The following is an 18108-nucleotide window of genomic DNA, read 5'->3' as shown; positions in this document are numbered from 1 at the left end:
ATGTCATATTGGAGTAACTCCCATAACTTCTTCTTTAAGTTTAAAATCTCAAATCCAAAAACCTTAGAAACAAAGTATCTAATTTTTCACAACAATGTTATCACTTAAGAAATACCGAGTTCACTAACCCTAAATATTGAGTAATTCATCTCTAGTGCGCGATGCAATAAATGGACACCTGAATATCGTTCATCTTTTGTTGTGTAACAAAAGTTGTGGTTTGAACAGTCATAAAATACAGCATAAATGACACTACTGCAAAAGGAGCATAACTTAAAGGCTAACACGGTGCAATTTTGCCATTTACTTCCCTTCCTTTTCTTATAAGTAAGCAATTTTGCCGAAGTACACAAACGGGTCTCTTAAATACAGATGTCATCATAAAATCATATATCTTTAAATTAATTTTTAGTTCCTATTAATCTAAATAAAATAAAATAAAATAAAAAAGAAGATACCTTTTTAAGTCACTTTGAAAAGGAAAAAAAAAAAATCATTTCCCTATAGAGACTTCAGAATAGCCAGCACATTCCTTGAGTACTAGTTCTCTGCATCTAGAATACCCTACAAGATTTCACCAAAAAAAGAAAATACCCTGTAAGAACAACGGTTCCCAAAAGGAAAATCGAAATGCTGAAAATCATGAGGTTGAATTGAATTAAGCCACCACCTTGATGATCATAATGGCCGCATCCTTGTGCAAAACCTCGTTATACTCATGGCAAGCAAAACTCTACAAAATATTTATGAACTTTATTAAAAAAAAAAAAAAAAAAACACAATAAACATATGACTTAACATTCTACTAATATAGCATATAGTTTAAACTGAAAAATGATTAAAATTAATTGTATCAGAAAATGTTTGATCCATACCTGAACACAATTAGGGCAACCTACTTCAGCTGAACAGCGGCAACATGTGAGCACTTCCAGAGCAGCTGCCAGGAACTTTAAGAAATGAGGTTGAGCCTATTAAACAAACAAAAAACAAAATTAAACAAAAATGTTGCCATTGATTGGCACTTGGGAAGATTCGTTAAACAAAAAATGAATCTATTACAACAGGTCATTGATACTCAAGTACACAAGCATAGTGTAAGTATTACAACAACAAATAACAAGACTTTACCCACAATTAAAAGTTTGTTACATGAATTATTTGATGTTGTCGTACATTTTGATGTATGAAATCTAAAGATGAATCATTTATATCCTATCTCATTTAGAACTTCAACACATTTAACTCAACACTCTCATATCTGATACATTGAGCATATTCACGTGTTGAAATTTGACCGCCCAACACTATGTCAGAAAATCATGCCTTACAGTTACGCGTTAAAACTTTTCCTTTATATTGAGCGGTACATTTTTATCACATAAAACACCCGAGACTTCTCATTTTGTACAATGGTTTACTACTTTACACATCATTGTAATATTCTCATTTAGTGCTATATAATAACATTAAATAGGTACTAATGAAAACTAAAGAAAAAGTAAACAAAATATCATTTGATTCCCAGACTTCTCATGTTATCTACCTGTACTGAAATTCCAGACCCTCCAGGACATTGATCATATATTAAGATTCTTTCAGGATAATATCGGCTGTCATGAGGATTTGGACACTCGGGAGCCAAATCAGACAAGTTGCACATTATATGTCTGCAAGCACAGACATCATAATATATAAACATGAACAGGAATAACAGTTTCGTCGACAGGAAAGAGAAACATGTTTTAATTTCCTACTGGTTGAAATGCAAAACCATTTAGCAAGACAACATGTAATAGAGACTGCTCAAATAAAAAAAATTAATTTCCATGTTAAATTTGACCAATACAAGGTCCAGTGTGGAGAAAAAGTTTGATATATTAAGTTCACTGATATCTTAAAAAGAGGAAAATTCAAAGCCGCACTCCTTCCCCTAAATACATGCATAAATCCAATAAACAGGAAGCATCCAAAAAGAAAACACACTGACAACCAGTTGCCACACGTAGTTCATCTCCCTAGGCACCAATCGGTGAACTTATGAGCAACCAAACTTCATGCGTATATAAGTTACATTCATATCATAAAAACTCATAATGCTAACAGTAGTGTATGATTTATGTACACATCCCCAAACATTGGCTCTGAGGAAACCTTTACGATACATATATGCCTTCGGCTGGAATAATATACTATCAATGCTAATAACAACAATGACAACATCCTTGAATTTTTCTTAAATAACAACCAACTCATGCTCCTTTAGGAAATTACACTAAATCCCCTTAGTAACAAATTTGGTCAACTTATAAATCTGCCCTACAGCTTTACATGCATACAGGTGAAAAATCAAAGACAGGGGAGATTAGAGTAATTCATGAAAAAGTGATGAAAAGAGTGTAAATCAGGGGGGACCCAGGAAATAATGATGATGATTGTTGAAATTTGGGTCCTAACTCATCCTTACAAAACCGGCTTGTAAGGTGAGGAGTGCCTCCTCTTTATAAACTCTTCTCAAGAGTACAATGTATCTGATGTGAGACTAAATCCACCCCCTTAAAGCCAACAAAATGAAGGTGTTGGAGGCTGCAATGAAGGCTAACCAAAGGCGGCAATTTAGGCGACTAGGGGCGGACCGCAATAAAAGCGGAATTTCCAACAATAATAATAATAATAATAATATCACTTATTAATGTTAATGGAGCCTAAAAATATTCCTATAAAAAAGTAAAAAAATAAATTAGAGGAGCCTTAAAATATGTACCTAACAGGTAATGCGAATTAAAACCAACAATCAACAGAGCATGGATGGAAGGAATAAGGATTTTCTATCTCATGTTTCTGATGCCAAAACATTATAACTAACATTTATACGAAACTTACAAAGGCACTACGTGTAAAACAGCATGAGAAGCAGCATGCAAACCTCCACGAAAATCATAATTTTTTTTTACAACTGCTTCTTTTATTGACTGTGGCACAGGAATCCAGACTGCCTTTTAACAGAAAAAGAACATAACAAAGTTAAACAAACACATCAGATAAGGATAATAAAAAGAAAGCTTCCATATAAAATCCTAACAGTGCCCAAGTTTACCTGTGACTGGTATGAATATGGAGGAAGTGCTAGATCAACAGCATCAATGATTTGATTGCTTCCTCTCCAAATACGATAAAATCCAAACCAAGTAGTTGTCACTTGGCATACATTAGCATGGACATTTGTGTTTGGAAACATGGTGGAATCAATTACTGGATAAGCCTGAAAATAGGAGGGACATAGGTTTTCAAACACCTTAACATCACAAGCATTATCCATCAGATATAAGGTGGAAGTATATGTTATAAATTTGATGCATAAAGAGACTTTTCACTAGATTTACGGATGATATACCTGAAGATTTTATAGATTCCAGTTAAATGACCGAGCCTTAATTGGCTTAATTTTCATTGATTCTACTTTTTAGCAGTTTTTGTGACAGATAATGATTTTAGAAGTATATTTTTCCTAATTAGAATAAGTCAGGCATGGATGCTAGAATAATAACTTGAATAAGGTCCAGGGATTAAATTCCTGATCATTTGTTAGTGCCTTACTAGCATTTTATGAGATTAATTGGAGAGCATAACTTCAAGGGTTGAAATTTGTTAGCGGATCCACATGAATTTCATTTGTTAATGAAGTGTGAGTTGAAACTTGTCAGAGTGTGTTGTTAGCATTACTAGTTGTGAGATTATTTGCACGACACTTTGAAGAGTTAAAATTTGGAGATATACAACAAATGAAGTTGTGTTTTAATAATCAAACAGCATTTCTTACATTCTTTAATCCCCTATTTCATGAAAGAACAAATCAAATTACAATTGGTTGCCACTTTTTTCGAGAGAAATAGGTTAAAAATATAATGCAAAGGATCTCTACAGAATTGAAGATCACATACAATATTACCCCCAATGACGTGGATGTCAGTGTAATCTCGAGTTTTCGTATAATACTTCAGATCAGCCTCTTTGCAGAATGCAGTTTTGCTAGATAGATCTAATTTTTCAACCAGATAGGTTTTCCCCTGACGCAGGTACACTGCACCATCGTATACCTGAATCGAGTACAGCATAAATAAACTCTATGAACTTTGAAAGGTAGCAAAGCTCTTTGTCCACATAGGTAGAAGTCAATACCTGAAAGAAAGCCTTGCTTTCCTCTATCTCTTCTAGGACTTGTTCTTTTTTCTGATCTATGACGCTGTACCTAACAGTTTCTATTGCTCGGATATTGACTGCTTGTGAAGGTAATTTCTGGAAAAAACAAGAAAACAATTTTATCGTAAAATATCCAAATATTTCAAAGAGATTGATAATAAAGTAAACTAAACCAGAAAGACAGTAAACCTAATTTGTTTAAGAATCTCGTATACCTGAGGACCAATGTAGTTCCAAATTCTAGAAGAATCGGACAGATCAGAACATAAGTATCCTCTATCTTTTAGAGAATTCAAAACACTCTCTAAGCAAGCACCAAAATACTGCTCATCATACTGCACACTCAGAGGGTGTTCATGAGCTGCACAGACCAAATGCTGTTCAAGAACCTGGAGAGAGCCTGACATAATTAGCACAACAAACCGTTCCATTTGAGAAAAACTCAATAAATAATACTGAAAAGACTTTCTTAAAATTATGAACCTGTTTGTTTTGGGAATCAATATGACAGCATTCAATTGAACTATCAAAAAGTTTCCTAGGATTTTTCATGAAGTATTGATCAAGTGGTCCACCAAAGGCAACATATATAGCAAGAGATGGTCTATCTCTCCTCCCACCCCTACCAGCTTGTTGCCACAAGCTAAAATAAAAAATATTAATTGGAAAATAAAACGGAAATCCGACAATCTTGCACACAAGAAGCTATTAAAAAGTACAAGTAAGGATAACAAAGAATAAGGGTGAATACCTTGCAATACTACCAGGAAATCCTAGATGCAGAGTGACGTCAATTTCTCCAACATCAATGCCCAACTCAAGAGCATTAGTTGCAGCAACACCACAAATTTTACCACCAAAAAATGCACTCTCTATTTTTCTTCTTTCCTGCCAATTTGAAAACGCCAGAATTGAGTCTCATACCATTTAATCACCATAACTGAACACCCCGTGTATCTAAACAAACGAATGAGCACTGCACTACTATTGGATTAAAATGAGAAATGTTTGAATCATGAATCAAACTTGAATGGGGGATATTTTATTGCTTTCAAGATTCATAACCATAACATTAAAAGATACATTAAAGTAATGGTAAACATGGAATCTGATAAACAATGCCAAGTTTTGCAATAAAAGTTTTTTTTTTTTTTTTAAAAAAAATTATATGCTCAAGAAATAAATTGATAGGCACCAGATGTATCGGTATTAAAACTACGAAGTAATGGAGCTTTCCTTCTTAAAAACAAACAACTGTTCCGCTGTAAAACTGGGTATGAAAGATAGAGATGCAGAAAACTAGAGAATAAAATAGGAGATGACTCCTCCCTCAAGCTGCTAAAGTTGTCCAAACCTTTTCCTCAAAATACTCAATAACCACCTGTGTCCCCCTCACTGCGTTTTAAACTGTAGAGATGTTTAGTTTGAAACATTATGTGATGATACTATCTTTGTAGATATTATGTTGTGGCAAAATATGTTCAACTTACAAAACCACCATAGGAATTCTTTTGTCATCACCTCCTCATAGGGTTAAATTCCAACTTTCTTACAATACTATTTGTTCCTAATCGTGTATGTTCCTATATGTTGACTTAATCAATAAAATCTCCACCAAATTTTTTTTCTTCTCAAGTTGGTGATCCGTTGTCGGTCATTCATTACTATAGAGAAGTGTTGGTTTAGCAATTTTCCCTTTGCTCCTATTTAATCAAAAACCCTCTGATTCCAAAACATCTCGGAACAACTGAAGCTAAGAATTCTCCCTTTAACTCAATTCATGAACTAGGACAATATCATCTAGAAAAAGCATCATTAAGGCATTAACTTATGAATCAGAATATTAGGCCCATCCAATCCCCAGATATTTCATGAAAATTTCTTTGGAGGACTAATATAGAAACTTTTAAATTTTTTAGTGACTATTGGGCACAAAAACTGTTAAGAGGACTAATATAATGACACCCTAATCATTGGAGGATCAAGTTGAGGGTATACTCTTTATGAAATGGAATACTATAAATATTTCCAATGATAAAAAGAAGGCGAAAACCAAAAAAACAACAACATAAGGACTTCATTAGTGATGAAATCAGAGCATATTAGAACCTGTTCCTAGGATAAATAATATATTACCTCTGCAGTTATGAGTACCAATTACATGAACATGACATGCGGACAGATTGTATGCATACACAGAAGCATGCAATTGCACAAACATATATTAATGCAGAGTTTTGTAACCAGAAAAGACAGAGTGAAGTAAAATTGACCTCTGCAATGTAGCCACCACGATATGCACATACGGAATCCAGTAGATGAGGGGCCGTCTCATGAAGAATTTCACGTCTGTGTCATTTCAAATCATTTCAGTTGCAAGAAAACCTTCCTTTCTTAACAACTAAGTAGACATTAACTTAAATTCTAATGGATATCAGATAACAAGTAGAATTTGGGGGGAAAAAAATAACTATATCCCAACATCAATTCTAGCAAACTACACAAGTAGATGGAATTGATTTTACATACGTATAGGATAAAACAAGCTCGCAAAGTTTCCTTGATTTACAAAATGCAATGCAGCGAAGACCATGCTGAACCATTTCTGCAAGAAGGCGTGAAACATCCACGATTGGGCTGCACATGAAACAGGGCACAATGCATTAAAACTTCAGATATGCAAGATTACTACATACTTAGGAAATGTGTGCAAATTTAAACCTATTCAGTATCAACAATTTCAATTTTACACAGTATGTTAAGTTGGTGGTATGAATATATTTAATCTGGCGGTCACTATAAAATATACTTCATTCTCATAGTTAACAACTCTAAATTTGACGATGAAAATCCAAACGAGACTCGGTCCAATAACATTAAAGATAAAACAATTAGAAGGGGAGAAAAACTACCCATGTCAATGTCCTATCTGAGATTATTGAGATTTGAAAACTAGACTGGGAATGAACTCCATTACTTTGTGTGATCACGAAAAACGGACATCATAGAGTTATCAAGCTTGTTTAGCATCTTTGAAAGATCATCACATTAACTTCAATGGTGGACTATGTTAGGTAATGTTCCATTCCATCAATTAAAGTGTCACCAATCATCACCACATTGCGTACGTCATAATACAGATGTTAAACATCATTTGTGCAGCACTTCAAGCCTTCTATAACAGGCCATAACATGTCTTAAAAGAACAAAAGTGAACCAATAACGTTGGGTCCATGGACTTCCGTGGGAGAGGAACCAACTGATAGTTAGTCCTCTTCCACTATCTTGTAATGTCTTCAGCTATCTCGGTCAAGTGATTAGAAAACAAGTTCCGAAAACCATAACATGTAATTTTTTGACTGAGTCTCTGAAAATTTTGATGGATTGTCAATAAAACAAAGGCACTGCTTGACAATCTAACAATGAATTGACTGAGTGCTTGGCCAGAGCTTCTCTAAGAGCGATCGGCGGTGGGATGACTAACGTGATTGTAACGAATAGTTAGATGCAATCACACTTTATTTCATCACACTGTACACGTCCAGTCCTCGGCATGAGACACTGTTGGTGGTCACCACCATTTGTCCATGCTCCAGATGATGTCCACTCCTAAGTGTGAGGGGGTATGCTGAGACACCACATCAACAATAGATATGGCAAAAATAATCTTTATATGCCTTACACAATCATCACATCTTCAGCTAGCATATAAGGTTGAATTAACCCTAAAACCCAAATGGCAAAGCACCGTTTAATTTTAAATACTTGTGTTACAGAGGCAAGAAACCAACCTATAAAATGTCTAGTCAATGGGGCTCCAATTGACAACTAACGTGTTCTGTTTCTCAAGTCCATTGAATGTGTCTATTTGGCTGGGGGAAAATGGAGGGACGGGGAGGGATTATTTCAAACTTTAGTTGTTGCGATCAATGTTTTGGAGGGCATATGAAGGGAGGGCAATGGAGGAAAATTCATCATGAGTCAATTTTAGCTCCTCTCCAGTATTAGGGGCACTTGGACGGAAGAGAATATGTTTTTATGAACTTAGATATGCATTGACTAAAATAACCTTGCATGAAATGTCACATTAAGCATTATATGGGTTTAAAATGTAGATTATCTTTATCCCCCGTTCATTAAAATATCTCCCATACTCATGTTTGAACCAAACAAACCCCAACAACTACTTGGGAATTAGAGAGTATCCTCAAAAACTAGATATAAAACTATTCTTAAGCTTCCACATAACAACTTAAGCTTTTAGAAACCTTTTTCCACAACATGGTAGTAGAGTTTAAGACCAGGTTCCAAATGTTAAATTCTCGTCTCCATTAACAGCCCAAGGTCATTAAGAGCAATGTACAGGTAAATAGTCTATCTTTGAAACAAATACATGACAGGACATTATGGTGTTGATTGATCCATATAGCCGACACCACCTTGTAGGAACAAGCTTGGTTGTTCTGTAGTTGTATCAGTCCAAGGTCAAGGTAGCATGCGCAGTGACTATACTTTGAACCTTAAGACTGAACTAATTTGACTTGGAATATTAAAGTTATAAATAATTCTTTAGGCTATATTAGTTTAAGCTTTAAGAAAAATTGGTCGATAACGCACTTAACTCAAGCTGGAACTGAGTTTTCATTGATAAAAAAAAGCAGGCCAAAATAAGTTTGCATGCATCAAAATTTCTTGTCATACATGGGGGATTATCACCTTGAACGAACAAAATTGGCACTTTCATCTGCCAATTCATTGTTATCCATAGCCAAGCGAGCTTTATTGAATGTCTGCAGCAGTCGAGTAGCAATGGCATTTGGTTTGTTAAAATATATCTTCAGTTAGCACTACCGGAGCTACATCGCTAAACTAAAGTAACAGAGGTTCAACTCACAGCTTTTGGGCGCAAAACAGGATTCCAAAGGATGAAGAGTTTTCTTGCAGATGGACTTCCGTCTTTCTGAAATAACTCCACTGTGGATAAATTTGCAAGTTCCTTAGACATAGAAATTCACGGTTAGTGCAGCAGTATAGCAGTTTTGAGAAGATTACCAAACAAACTTATAATAACAGACAAGACAACATAAGCAACTATGTATGTAATGTGAGAAGTCAAAGAGGGAGTATAGGGAATCATAGCAAGGAAAGAGAGAAGGCAATATCACCGCCTATGTAACTAATTGCTGAGTTGGCAAGGATGGGAAGAGTGGGAGGACTCTACTGTCTTCGGTTATATGACCTGATAGTGGGGGTAGTGCAAAACAGGGTGGGAATCACCTAGAACATTTGCAAGAGACTAGGCACACTCTGTAACAGCTTGGGATTGTTTTTTTTCTCCGCATTCTATTTCTTCTGTCCTTTTCCATATTCACATCCTATTATCACCTTGATACAGGTCTAGAATCAAGCATTAACATAATAAATTTTTATTTCATTTATTGCTATTTATCTGGTACCTATTATTTGGTATCGAATATACCGATTAAAGAGGCTATGGATGGACACTACGAGAGCTGCAATGTAATCAAGAGTGGATACATAGGAGAAGAATTTGGTTGATGCAGAAACAAAAGTCAAATGCAGCTGAAAGATGTTAGAAACATATGTGAGACAAGTAGAGTGGGAATAGGAGACGAAGGGAGGACCAAGGGAGCTAACTGGTTTCAAGTCACATTTCTAGCTGTTGAGATGTTGTCTTGATTTAGTTTCCTATTATATAGATATTTTGTTTACATCTTTATTATCCCTACAATTAAGGGATCTTGATTGTCAGCTTTTGAACATAAATACATGAAGCTGGGGGTTTAATCTCTCAAGCAATTCCATCGTTTCATTCAAGACTAACTCACATTTCATAACATGTGTGCCACCAACCAGACATGGAAGGGGTCCTTCTAGGGGGAATAACCCTCCAATATGTGATGAGGAGGAAGAGAGTTGGGGGTCTCGATTTTACTAGGGACGATGCTTGTTGGTGGCTTAACACAGTTGAGTAATAATTCAAACAATATAGTGTAAGGCTCTGAAAGGTTAGGTGTTGTATTGGTGGCTTGAGAGGATAGTGGGTTAAATTAGTACCCACGAGTTACAATCTTTCAACCCCTTCCCGAGTTGGACTCCAGACATTGTAATGAACAAGATTAAAGGGAGAATCAGGCCGATGTGACCTTGATTTGGAATGATAGAATGAACATGTTTGCCTAACTGACGTGACTCACATTTCAAGGACTTCCAATGAAAGAGACAAGGAACTATTTTCTTCAACTTATTTAAACTTAGATGACCCAGATAGTGTGAATTAAACTTGCAGAATTTGTAGCATTGCATATCATGGAAGGTGGAGACCAGAAATACTATAGACCATGTGATTCATATTGTTAAAATTAAAAACTTTAGATATTTCTTTAATTGCACAACTTCCTAGATTGATTGTTATTACTCCTAGAATATACAACTTCCTAGGCTAGTGCTTACTAAATAAGCATTCAATGTATTTATTGTAGACCGACACTCATGAATTTCTTGGATACGAATTGCCTTGCAACCACATACTACCGCTTTCCTTGATTTCTATGTTATTTCCTAAGGTATTTTATTTTAAAAGAAATCATCTTCCGTTCTGAGACAGCAGTGCAGATATTGTTACAATAAAATTGTCGTTTTCTTATAAATTTTTCAACATAGATACCAGTGTCTATCCGTATAATACTTACGGTATAAAAAAGTTATTATTTCAGAGAAATATTTACCATAGAATGCTCATGAGGATTCGCAGAAGTTGCAGTAGAGAACAAAAAAGAAGGAACAGCTCCATATACTGCAAATGGAATGGAGACAAATTGCATTCACATTTCAATTTAAAAGTTAAATAGAACTATAAAACAGTAAGTATGAAGATATTTTCTGAAGCTCCACAAACCATGTGAGCAGAGTCGCCTAAGCCTCCTTAATATAAGAGCAGTATGACTTCCAAATGCTCCCTTGTAGGTATGAGTTTCATCAATTACCAGAAACCTGATTGGTTAAGAGTGAGTAAACCACTCCCCATTAAGCAATATTCCATATAAAAACCAAACTAATATGGTTTTGATAATATGATTGAATGTTCCATATAAAATACCTTAGATTTGATAAAATCCGGCGAAATAGCCGATGGTGGGGCAAGATTGTTATGTGTAACATATCTGGATTTGTGATTAACTGCAATATAAATAATATAAAATGAAGCATTTTTCACCATAATCTGTCTAGTCTAAAGAAGAAATCAGTTACTGCTTTTAAGATTACCAGTCTAGAATTATCACGCAGCCGCGCCCTTTCACTATGAGAAGTGTCACCATCATATATACCGATATTTAAGTCAACATCAAATTCTTTCGTCATGTGTAACAAAGATCTTAGTTGATCTTGAGCTAACGCCTGCCAGCTTGAAATAATTCAGTTATCTAATTACAACAACCTCTAGGCGACAAAAAGTAAGGAAGAGGGAGTGTATGACTATCTCTAAGCACTTAGAATTCAGAATGAGAAATTAAATAACAGACTACAGACCTTTGTAGGAAATATGTACAAAGCACATGACGATGAGTTCTTAAACAACTCTTCTAAAACGGGCAGGTTGTAGCAAAGAGACTTTCCACTAGATGTCATTGTAGCCACAACAACATCCTTCCCGAGAAGGGAGGCTTGTATAGACTCTGCCTATGTAAACCATGCAGCAGACAATATTTTAGAAACTATTATCTACAAAGGCACATTTGTACATATTTATTTCATACCTGGTGACTATACAATTTGGAAACTCCAATATACTTTAGTGCAGATCTCGTTTTCTCTGATAGTTCAGCTGGGATGTCACTGTAAATGGCTTTTCTGGCACATATGTCTTCAATATGCACAATCTGCATTAACCACACATTCATAATTTAGCACTAAGCTAAGTATGTCATGCCTTGATACATCTTACTTAGTGATAAAAAGAAAATCAAGTTGGACTTTAAACAGTTAGAATTGTTATATGTAGGATAACCATGCAATTGGAGTTATATGTAGGATAACCATGCAATTGGAGAAATTAGAGTCCTTTTGTTTTTTTGAAGAAGCTAATTAGCCCACTCAAATTGACACCAGAGAGAATCGAACCTGAGACCTTGAGGAGCACACACTCAAATCCCAAGCCAATACCACTAGGCCAACCCAAGTGGGTTAGAGTCCTTGTAATCATGACTATATATATATATATATATATATATATATATATATATATATATATATATATAAGGTGGGGATATTTTGACTTCAAGAGTAAGTTTATTTACTTACTCCAAATCTTAGCCTTTAATCCTATTATCAATTGATGGCTTAGATTGATTAATAATAAGTGATATTGTAGACTTTACTTTTCTTCTCTATTAGAGTTAACACTATCACATCAAGATGGCAACAAAATTAATGACTTTTAATGGATTGTTTTTTCTCTTCTTCTCCCTTAATTTTCTTTTTTGTACAGATAAGGAAAAAAAATGGTAAAAGCTTATCAGCAAAACATAAAAACCCTATCATGGCAAAAATGTAGAAGATGTTAAAAGAATTTCTGAGTAACAAACAAGGACAAGCAAAGATAACCATTTTTTGAAACAAGGCATGGTAGAAAAGCAATCATCGTAAATTTTTCCATTACCAGTTCAAACTTTGACATAATAAACTATTCAAACTCTTATACTTGTTATGGTTTGAGGAATTTTTTTAGCTTCATCCCATTTATTTGCTCTAAGTGAGAGAATTAGATAATAGATTAAACTTGATACCGCAAAATATAATACGCGTGCACAAACTCCAACTTTTCAGTTCGCAATCTTTACCAATTTTTTTCCTTATATGTACAAAAAAAAAAAAAATTAAGGAAGAAGAATTAAAAAAACAGACCATTAAAAGTCATTAATTTTGTTGCCATCTTGAGGTGATGAGTTTTAACTCCAATAGAGAAGAAAACTAAAGTCTACACTATCACTTATTATTAATCAATCTAAGCCATCAATTGATAATAGTATTAAAGGCTAAGATTTGGAGTAAGTAAACAAACTTACTCTTGGAGTCAAAATATCCCCACCCATATATATATATATATATATATATATATATATATATATATATATATATATATATATCACTCTCTGATGTCTAATTGAGATTAACAGATTCAATCAAATGTTTTCTTGTTTTCGCTTTCTCAATATGGTATCTAAAGCCCCGTGAGAAACTATAATCTGTGCGCTCACCCGATGAACCCAACTTCCATGAGAGAACATACAGAGATAGATCACCATTTTATTAAGGAGAAGATATAGCGGGAGGGAGACATAATGAAAAACTTTGTAAATTCAAATAACCAACCAGAAGATGTCCTCACTGACTCATAGAGAGGTCCTTGGATTGGTTATATGTTTAACAAGGTTGGTGTATATAATTTATAAAGTCCATTTTGAGGAAGCGTATTCAAATTTATGTGAATAGGATAATTATGTATTTGCAAAACACTAGGAAATTATAACCTCCGTACTTGACTATATATATTAAAATAGGATAATTATGCATTTACAAAAAACTGGGAAATTATGATCTCTGCACTTGACTATATATATTATTCTCCAGTGTGTAATTGAGACATGCAGATTAACTCAAATTTTTTCTCCTATTCATTTTCAAACACAAACATTATTGGTTGTGTATTTTACAGTAGACTATTGGCACCAGATCCAGAAATCAAGAGAAATTAAGGATTTCATGTGTTATACTTTCAAAAGCAAGAAACATTGATTACGGTAAAAAAGAAAAACCTGTCCTTCAGATCCAATTCCTTTCTTAAGATGTTCAACCATGTCGACAGCCGTTAATGACTCTGTGTCCTGTCAAGCCAAGAATGAGTGATATGAGCTAACACTGTTCATTATATTCTAACAGCGTATAATTTAAACATCTATGGGTTGCAACAGAAAAGTAAGTACAGTTTAAGAAACACAACAAAAAGAAGCTATAAAGTATGGTTGATTTATTTTTGTCATAATACATATACTAGTTTCCCAGCAATCTATTTTGACATGCAACAATTTCTCCCACCCATATCTTTAAAAATCAACCAGATATCTGTCAGAAATTTCACTATTATATAAAACACATGTATGAACTTGAGAGATTTGAATTTTGAATTTTCCCCAGCCATATTATTTTATTTTGGCTTGGTGATTATCATGCTATATAACCAGTTGACCAATAAAGAAAAAGGAAAAAGATGCACTATCATGGCATTGAATGCAAATTGACAAAAACAAATGCAGCCAAACCTTTGAATTAGGAAAAATTGCTTTAGTCTAAATACCAACATTTTAATTTCCTCAAATGCTGTTTATCTTTATGATCTAATATATGAAAAGTTTTCGTAATTTGATTATATGCATTGAGCTATAAAATTTAAAATGAATATGTCACAAGATAAATACACACATGACACCCAATGCGGTCCATCTTAGATCCTGAGGAAGTTGAGCTTCTCTTTACACGTTTAGATTTGCTTTCTTTTCTGGTAAAATCAAGGTCCTTCACTGCTGCAAGCAGTGTTTCGAACGAAATTCTCACGTTCATCTCATCTCCAATTTCAAACTGCAAATGAGATTGATGACAATGCACATTATTGAACATCACAAATATTAACGACATGGGAAGTTTATTTGATTTTATGTTTTTATTTTAGTTTGCTATATTTGAATTTAACACACTGTTCTTTATATAAACTGGTCACAGTCACATAACTAGCATGTGACTCTATAATGAGCTTTGCACATAAGTTTTTTCAAGCCTTCAAAAATCCATCTAAGTTTAGTGAATGCTTATAATCCAAGTCCTTTGGACATGTACTTGGCATCTTTAAGCTGTCATATCATACCACAATTTCAGATCCAAGTGGTTTTAAACACAAGGACACATCCCTATTGAACAAGCCACATCAACTTATCCTACAGCATCAGTTCCTCCAGAAAGAATGTTGTATGTCACTCAATACCAGAGTTCTAAAAATCAACTACCATACAGATGCAATTCTAATGCCCAATTATATGTGTTGACTTGGGTCCTTGGAGTGTGTTTCTCGCAAGGTCTCAGCTTCGATTCCTTCCGGTGCCAATTTCAGTGGGTTAGTCCATACAGAGTTATGCTCTGGCTTTCCCCAGCAAGTTGAAAGTGGGATTGGACCCCACAGATCAGTCGGTCCTTAGGCCGGATACCGAGTTTTCAACAAAAAAAAAAAAAAAAAAAAACAGAATGCGAAGCCAATTATTTGCTAGTGAGAGTTATAAATTTATAATTGTTAAGAGTTATTATATTAAGTTAGTAAAATAAGTTCACATGCAAACTTACAGTCAGTATAAATAAGTCTAAGGTGGATCATTCATGCTGGCTAATGATAAAAAAAAAAAGTACCTGAAGCTGCTCAAAAGCCAACCCCAGATATTTTCGGAAAGAATTGTCCCTTCTCTCCAATGTACTGACAATCTTTGAAATATACAGCGACTTGCGGGCTGTTAAATAGGACATGTCAAGCAAAATAGAAAGAAAAAAATCATCCTCATGGAAAAGAATATCACTGAACTTTGCAAAACAACAGTACACATTTTAGATGCACCTCTTTTAGGATTATCTTCAATTTGATCGTCATTGGTAGTTGAATTATTTACTACGACAATGACATCACCAAAACTTGCCTTCTCTATGTCATCTACAAAACATACAAGCTGCAAAGGATTCAATCCATAAATTAGAGCACATAATGCAAGCCTACGAAAATGTTATTTCATAGAACAAGTGTTATTACTTATAAGGCCTTGCCTATAGTTTATACTACATTAGACATACCACACATCTCAACATGAATCATAATGTGAGCATGGATAAAATTCAAAATATGATCTCTTAAATGAAAGAAATAAACATTCATAAACCAAAAAAATTAAATAAATGAAACAGTAAGAAAAATCAACCAATTTACATGAGGACAAAGAAGGGAAAGACGCTTCATGTCATGGACGCCAAGTTTAACACCAAACTTCGCCAGCTGGTCAAGTGCTTCATCCAGTAGACTCGTTGTTACCTTCCTACTTTGCAAATGAAGAAACGCGGAAAAAATATTTATGAAAGCAAACGACTTCAGAACCATCTTCAACCAAGGCGGACACAAGCAAGTAACACCGTCACCATCATTTCCCTTCAAACATGCTCTCTTCAACAATTTGCAGTATCCAAGAGGCAAATCAGATAAACAATTCACTGATTCCAAAACCTTCGGAAAAACCTCAGCACTCCCACTAGTATGATCCAATGTATTCAATATCATATGATAAGGAAGATTTATCTCCTTCTCAGAACCTAAACCCCTTTTCATTTCAACCTCCACAGTTTTCTCTTTATTAACATCAATTTCTTCAGTGGTTTCGCGTAATTCTGACAAATCTTCCATAATATTTGACCACGTTGTATCCGCGAAACTAGAGGTTGAAGCATTGCAAGCAACATTTGGAGAAGAGAAAACCGAATCCGGTTTCTCTTTTCGAGTTGGTTCCTTCTTTACAAATGGAATAAAAACAACAAAGTCTCCGCCTTCAATGTGATAAGAACCAATTTGATCATGCAATTGCAATTTATTTCCCTGAAACCAAAAATGCATGATGATCACGCATCATTACAGCATTCAAAGTTAAACTAAAATGATATTGTGTTTAGGGTAAACAATCATTTTGGTCTCTAAATGTGTGAGACACTCTCACTATAGTACCTGAATGTAATCAAATTGCAAACACAACCAAAAGTGTCTCTTTTATTCATCATTTTGGTACTCAAATTTGCTTTATGGTACTCAATCTAGTCGTCAAACATGTCCCTAGGAGTGTGCTTGCAATTTCGATACGTTTAGGAACTACAGTGTGACTGACGGTGTATCACTCAAGTATCAAGATAATTGTTTGCTATTGTTTCTACAATACTTTACGAATTAGAAACTATTGAATCAATCATTTTGGTCCCTGAACATGTGAGACATTGTCACTATAGTCCCCGAAGGTAACAAAATTGCAAACACATTTTATAAGTCACTTCTATACTCGAATTTGTTTCTAGGTAGTTAATTTAATACATAAAATTACTAATAATAAATGATTCCGTATTATGAATGTGTTTGCAATTTCGATACATCTGGGAACTATACTGACAGTGTATCACGCATTCAGGACCAAAATAACTGTTTGCTACACTAATTTATGAGTTACAAACTTTTGAAAATGAAGAAAAAAAAATAAAAATGATAACAATGAATGAGCAATGAAGATTAGTATAAAAATGAAAATTAAAGAGAGAGAGAGAGAGAGAGAGAGAGAGAGAGAGAGTGCCTTGAAGAAGAGATGGAAATTGGGGGAATTGGTGGCGGGAGGGAAGGAGTGGTTGAGGAGAAGTTTGAGGCGTTGAACGGTGGAAGTGGGAGTGATGTGAAGAGTGATGGATTCGCCAGTTAGAGTTCGGATTTGAATTTCCTTCTCGTTGCTCTCTTCTGCCATTGCTCACCCCTCGCAACTACAATTGCAACTGCGTGCGTGGGAAATGTTTGCAACGCTTTTTCGTTTTCTTTTCGGTTCAAAAAAATATTACTCGCAGACTATTAAAAAAAAAAAAATGTCTTGTTAACCGGCGCCTCGGGCCACTAGTTAAGGAACTAAAAGTAAAAAAAAAAAAAAAGTTTTGCATTGAAAAGAACATTTTTTTAACTTTGAAAAAGTATAATACACAATTTCTAAGACAATATTTCCTTTTATAATTCCTTAACAAGTGCCCTGGGAGCACTGGTTAACATTTCCCTAAAAAAAATCTTCC

The 18108-nt window shown here is 34.5% G+C and overlaps 1 protein-coding gene across 8 annotated transcripts; it reads right to left on the bottom strand.

Moving 5' to 3' along the window:
• Positions 1–294: 294 nt before the first annotated feature.
• Positions 295–17833, bottom strand: LOC146948619 (UBQ, helicase-c and DEAD-like helicase domain-containing protein). Of its 8 annotated transcripts, none has more exons than XR_015026916.1 (27): positions 17631–17833; positions 16238–16894; positions 15875–15983; positions 15673–15770; positions 14701–14856; positions 14037–14105; positions 11979–12101; positions 11752–11901; positions 11488–11619; positions 11321–11400; positions 11120–11214; positions 10950–11017; positions 9095–9196; positions 8917–8990; positions 6730–6837; positions 6474–6549; positions 4952–5088; positions 4684–4843; positions 4416–4589; positions 4180–4296; positions 3942–4097; positions 3098–3262; positions 2927–2996; positions 1547–1670; positions 876–971; positions 671–733; positions 295–564 (listed from the first exon to the last, which is right to left on the bottom strand). XR_015026916.1 is itself a non-coding variant. In XM_085744824.1 (27 exons), the coding sequence occupies exons 1-27, from the start codon at positions 17793–17795 to the stop codon at positions 541–543; spliced, it is 3591 nt and encodes a 1196-aa protein (XP_085600950.1). In that variant the 5' UTR covers positions 17796–17833; the 3' UTR covers positions 295–540. The 8 variants fall into 8 exon arrangements, 2 of the variants coding, with proteins under 2 accessions (XP_085600950.1, XP_085600951.1); XR_015026917.1 differs by having other exon boundaries at positions 2884–2992; XR_015026919.1 differs by having other exon boundaries at positions 2884–2996; positions 3950–4097.
• Between the last annotated feature and the right edge of the window lie 275 nt (positions 17834–18108).

Source organism: Medicago sativa, chromosome 2 (genome assembly GCF_051527215.1).
Source record: "Medicago sativa cultivar Bolivia chromosome 2, Bolivia_mono, whole genome shotgun sequence".
NCBI classification, from domain to species: Eukaryota; Viridiplantae; Streptophyta; class Magnoliopsida; order Fabales; family Fabaceae; genus Medicago; species Medicago sativa.
Note: the sequence above shows the minus strand (reverse complement) of the source record. Positions and strands in the feature narration are given on the sequence as shown.

Coding starts and splice junctions, on each gene's coding strand:
- LOC146948619 (XM_085744824.1), bottom strand. CDS start 17,795: ATGGCAGAAGAGAGCAACGAGAAGGAAATTCAAATCCGAACTCTAACT. Junction 11,018..11,119: donor TAGGCGACTCTGCTCACATG/GTTTGTGGAGCT, acceptor TTCCATTTGCAG/TATATGGAGCTGTTCCTTCT. Junction 565..670: donor CGGCCATTATGATCATCAAG/GTGGTGGCTTAA, acceptor GAAATCTTGTAG/GGTATTCTAGATGCAGAGAA.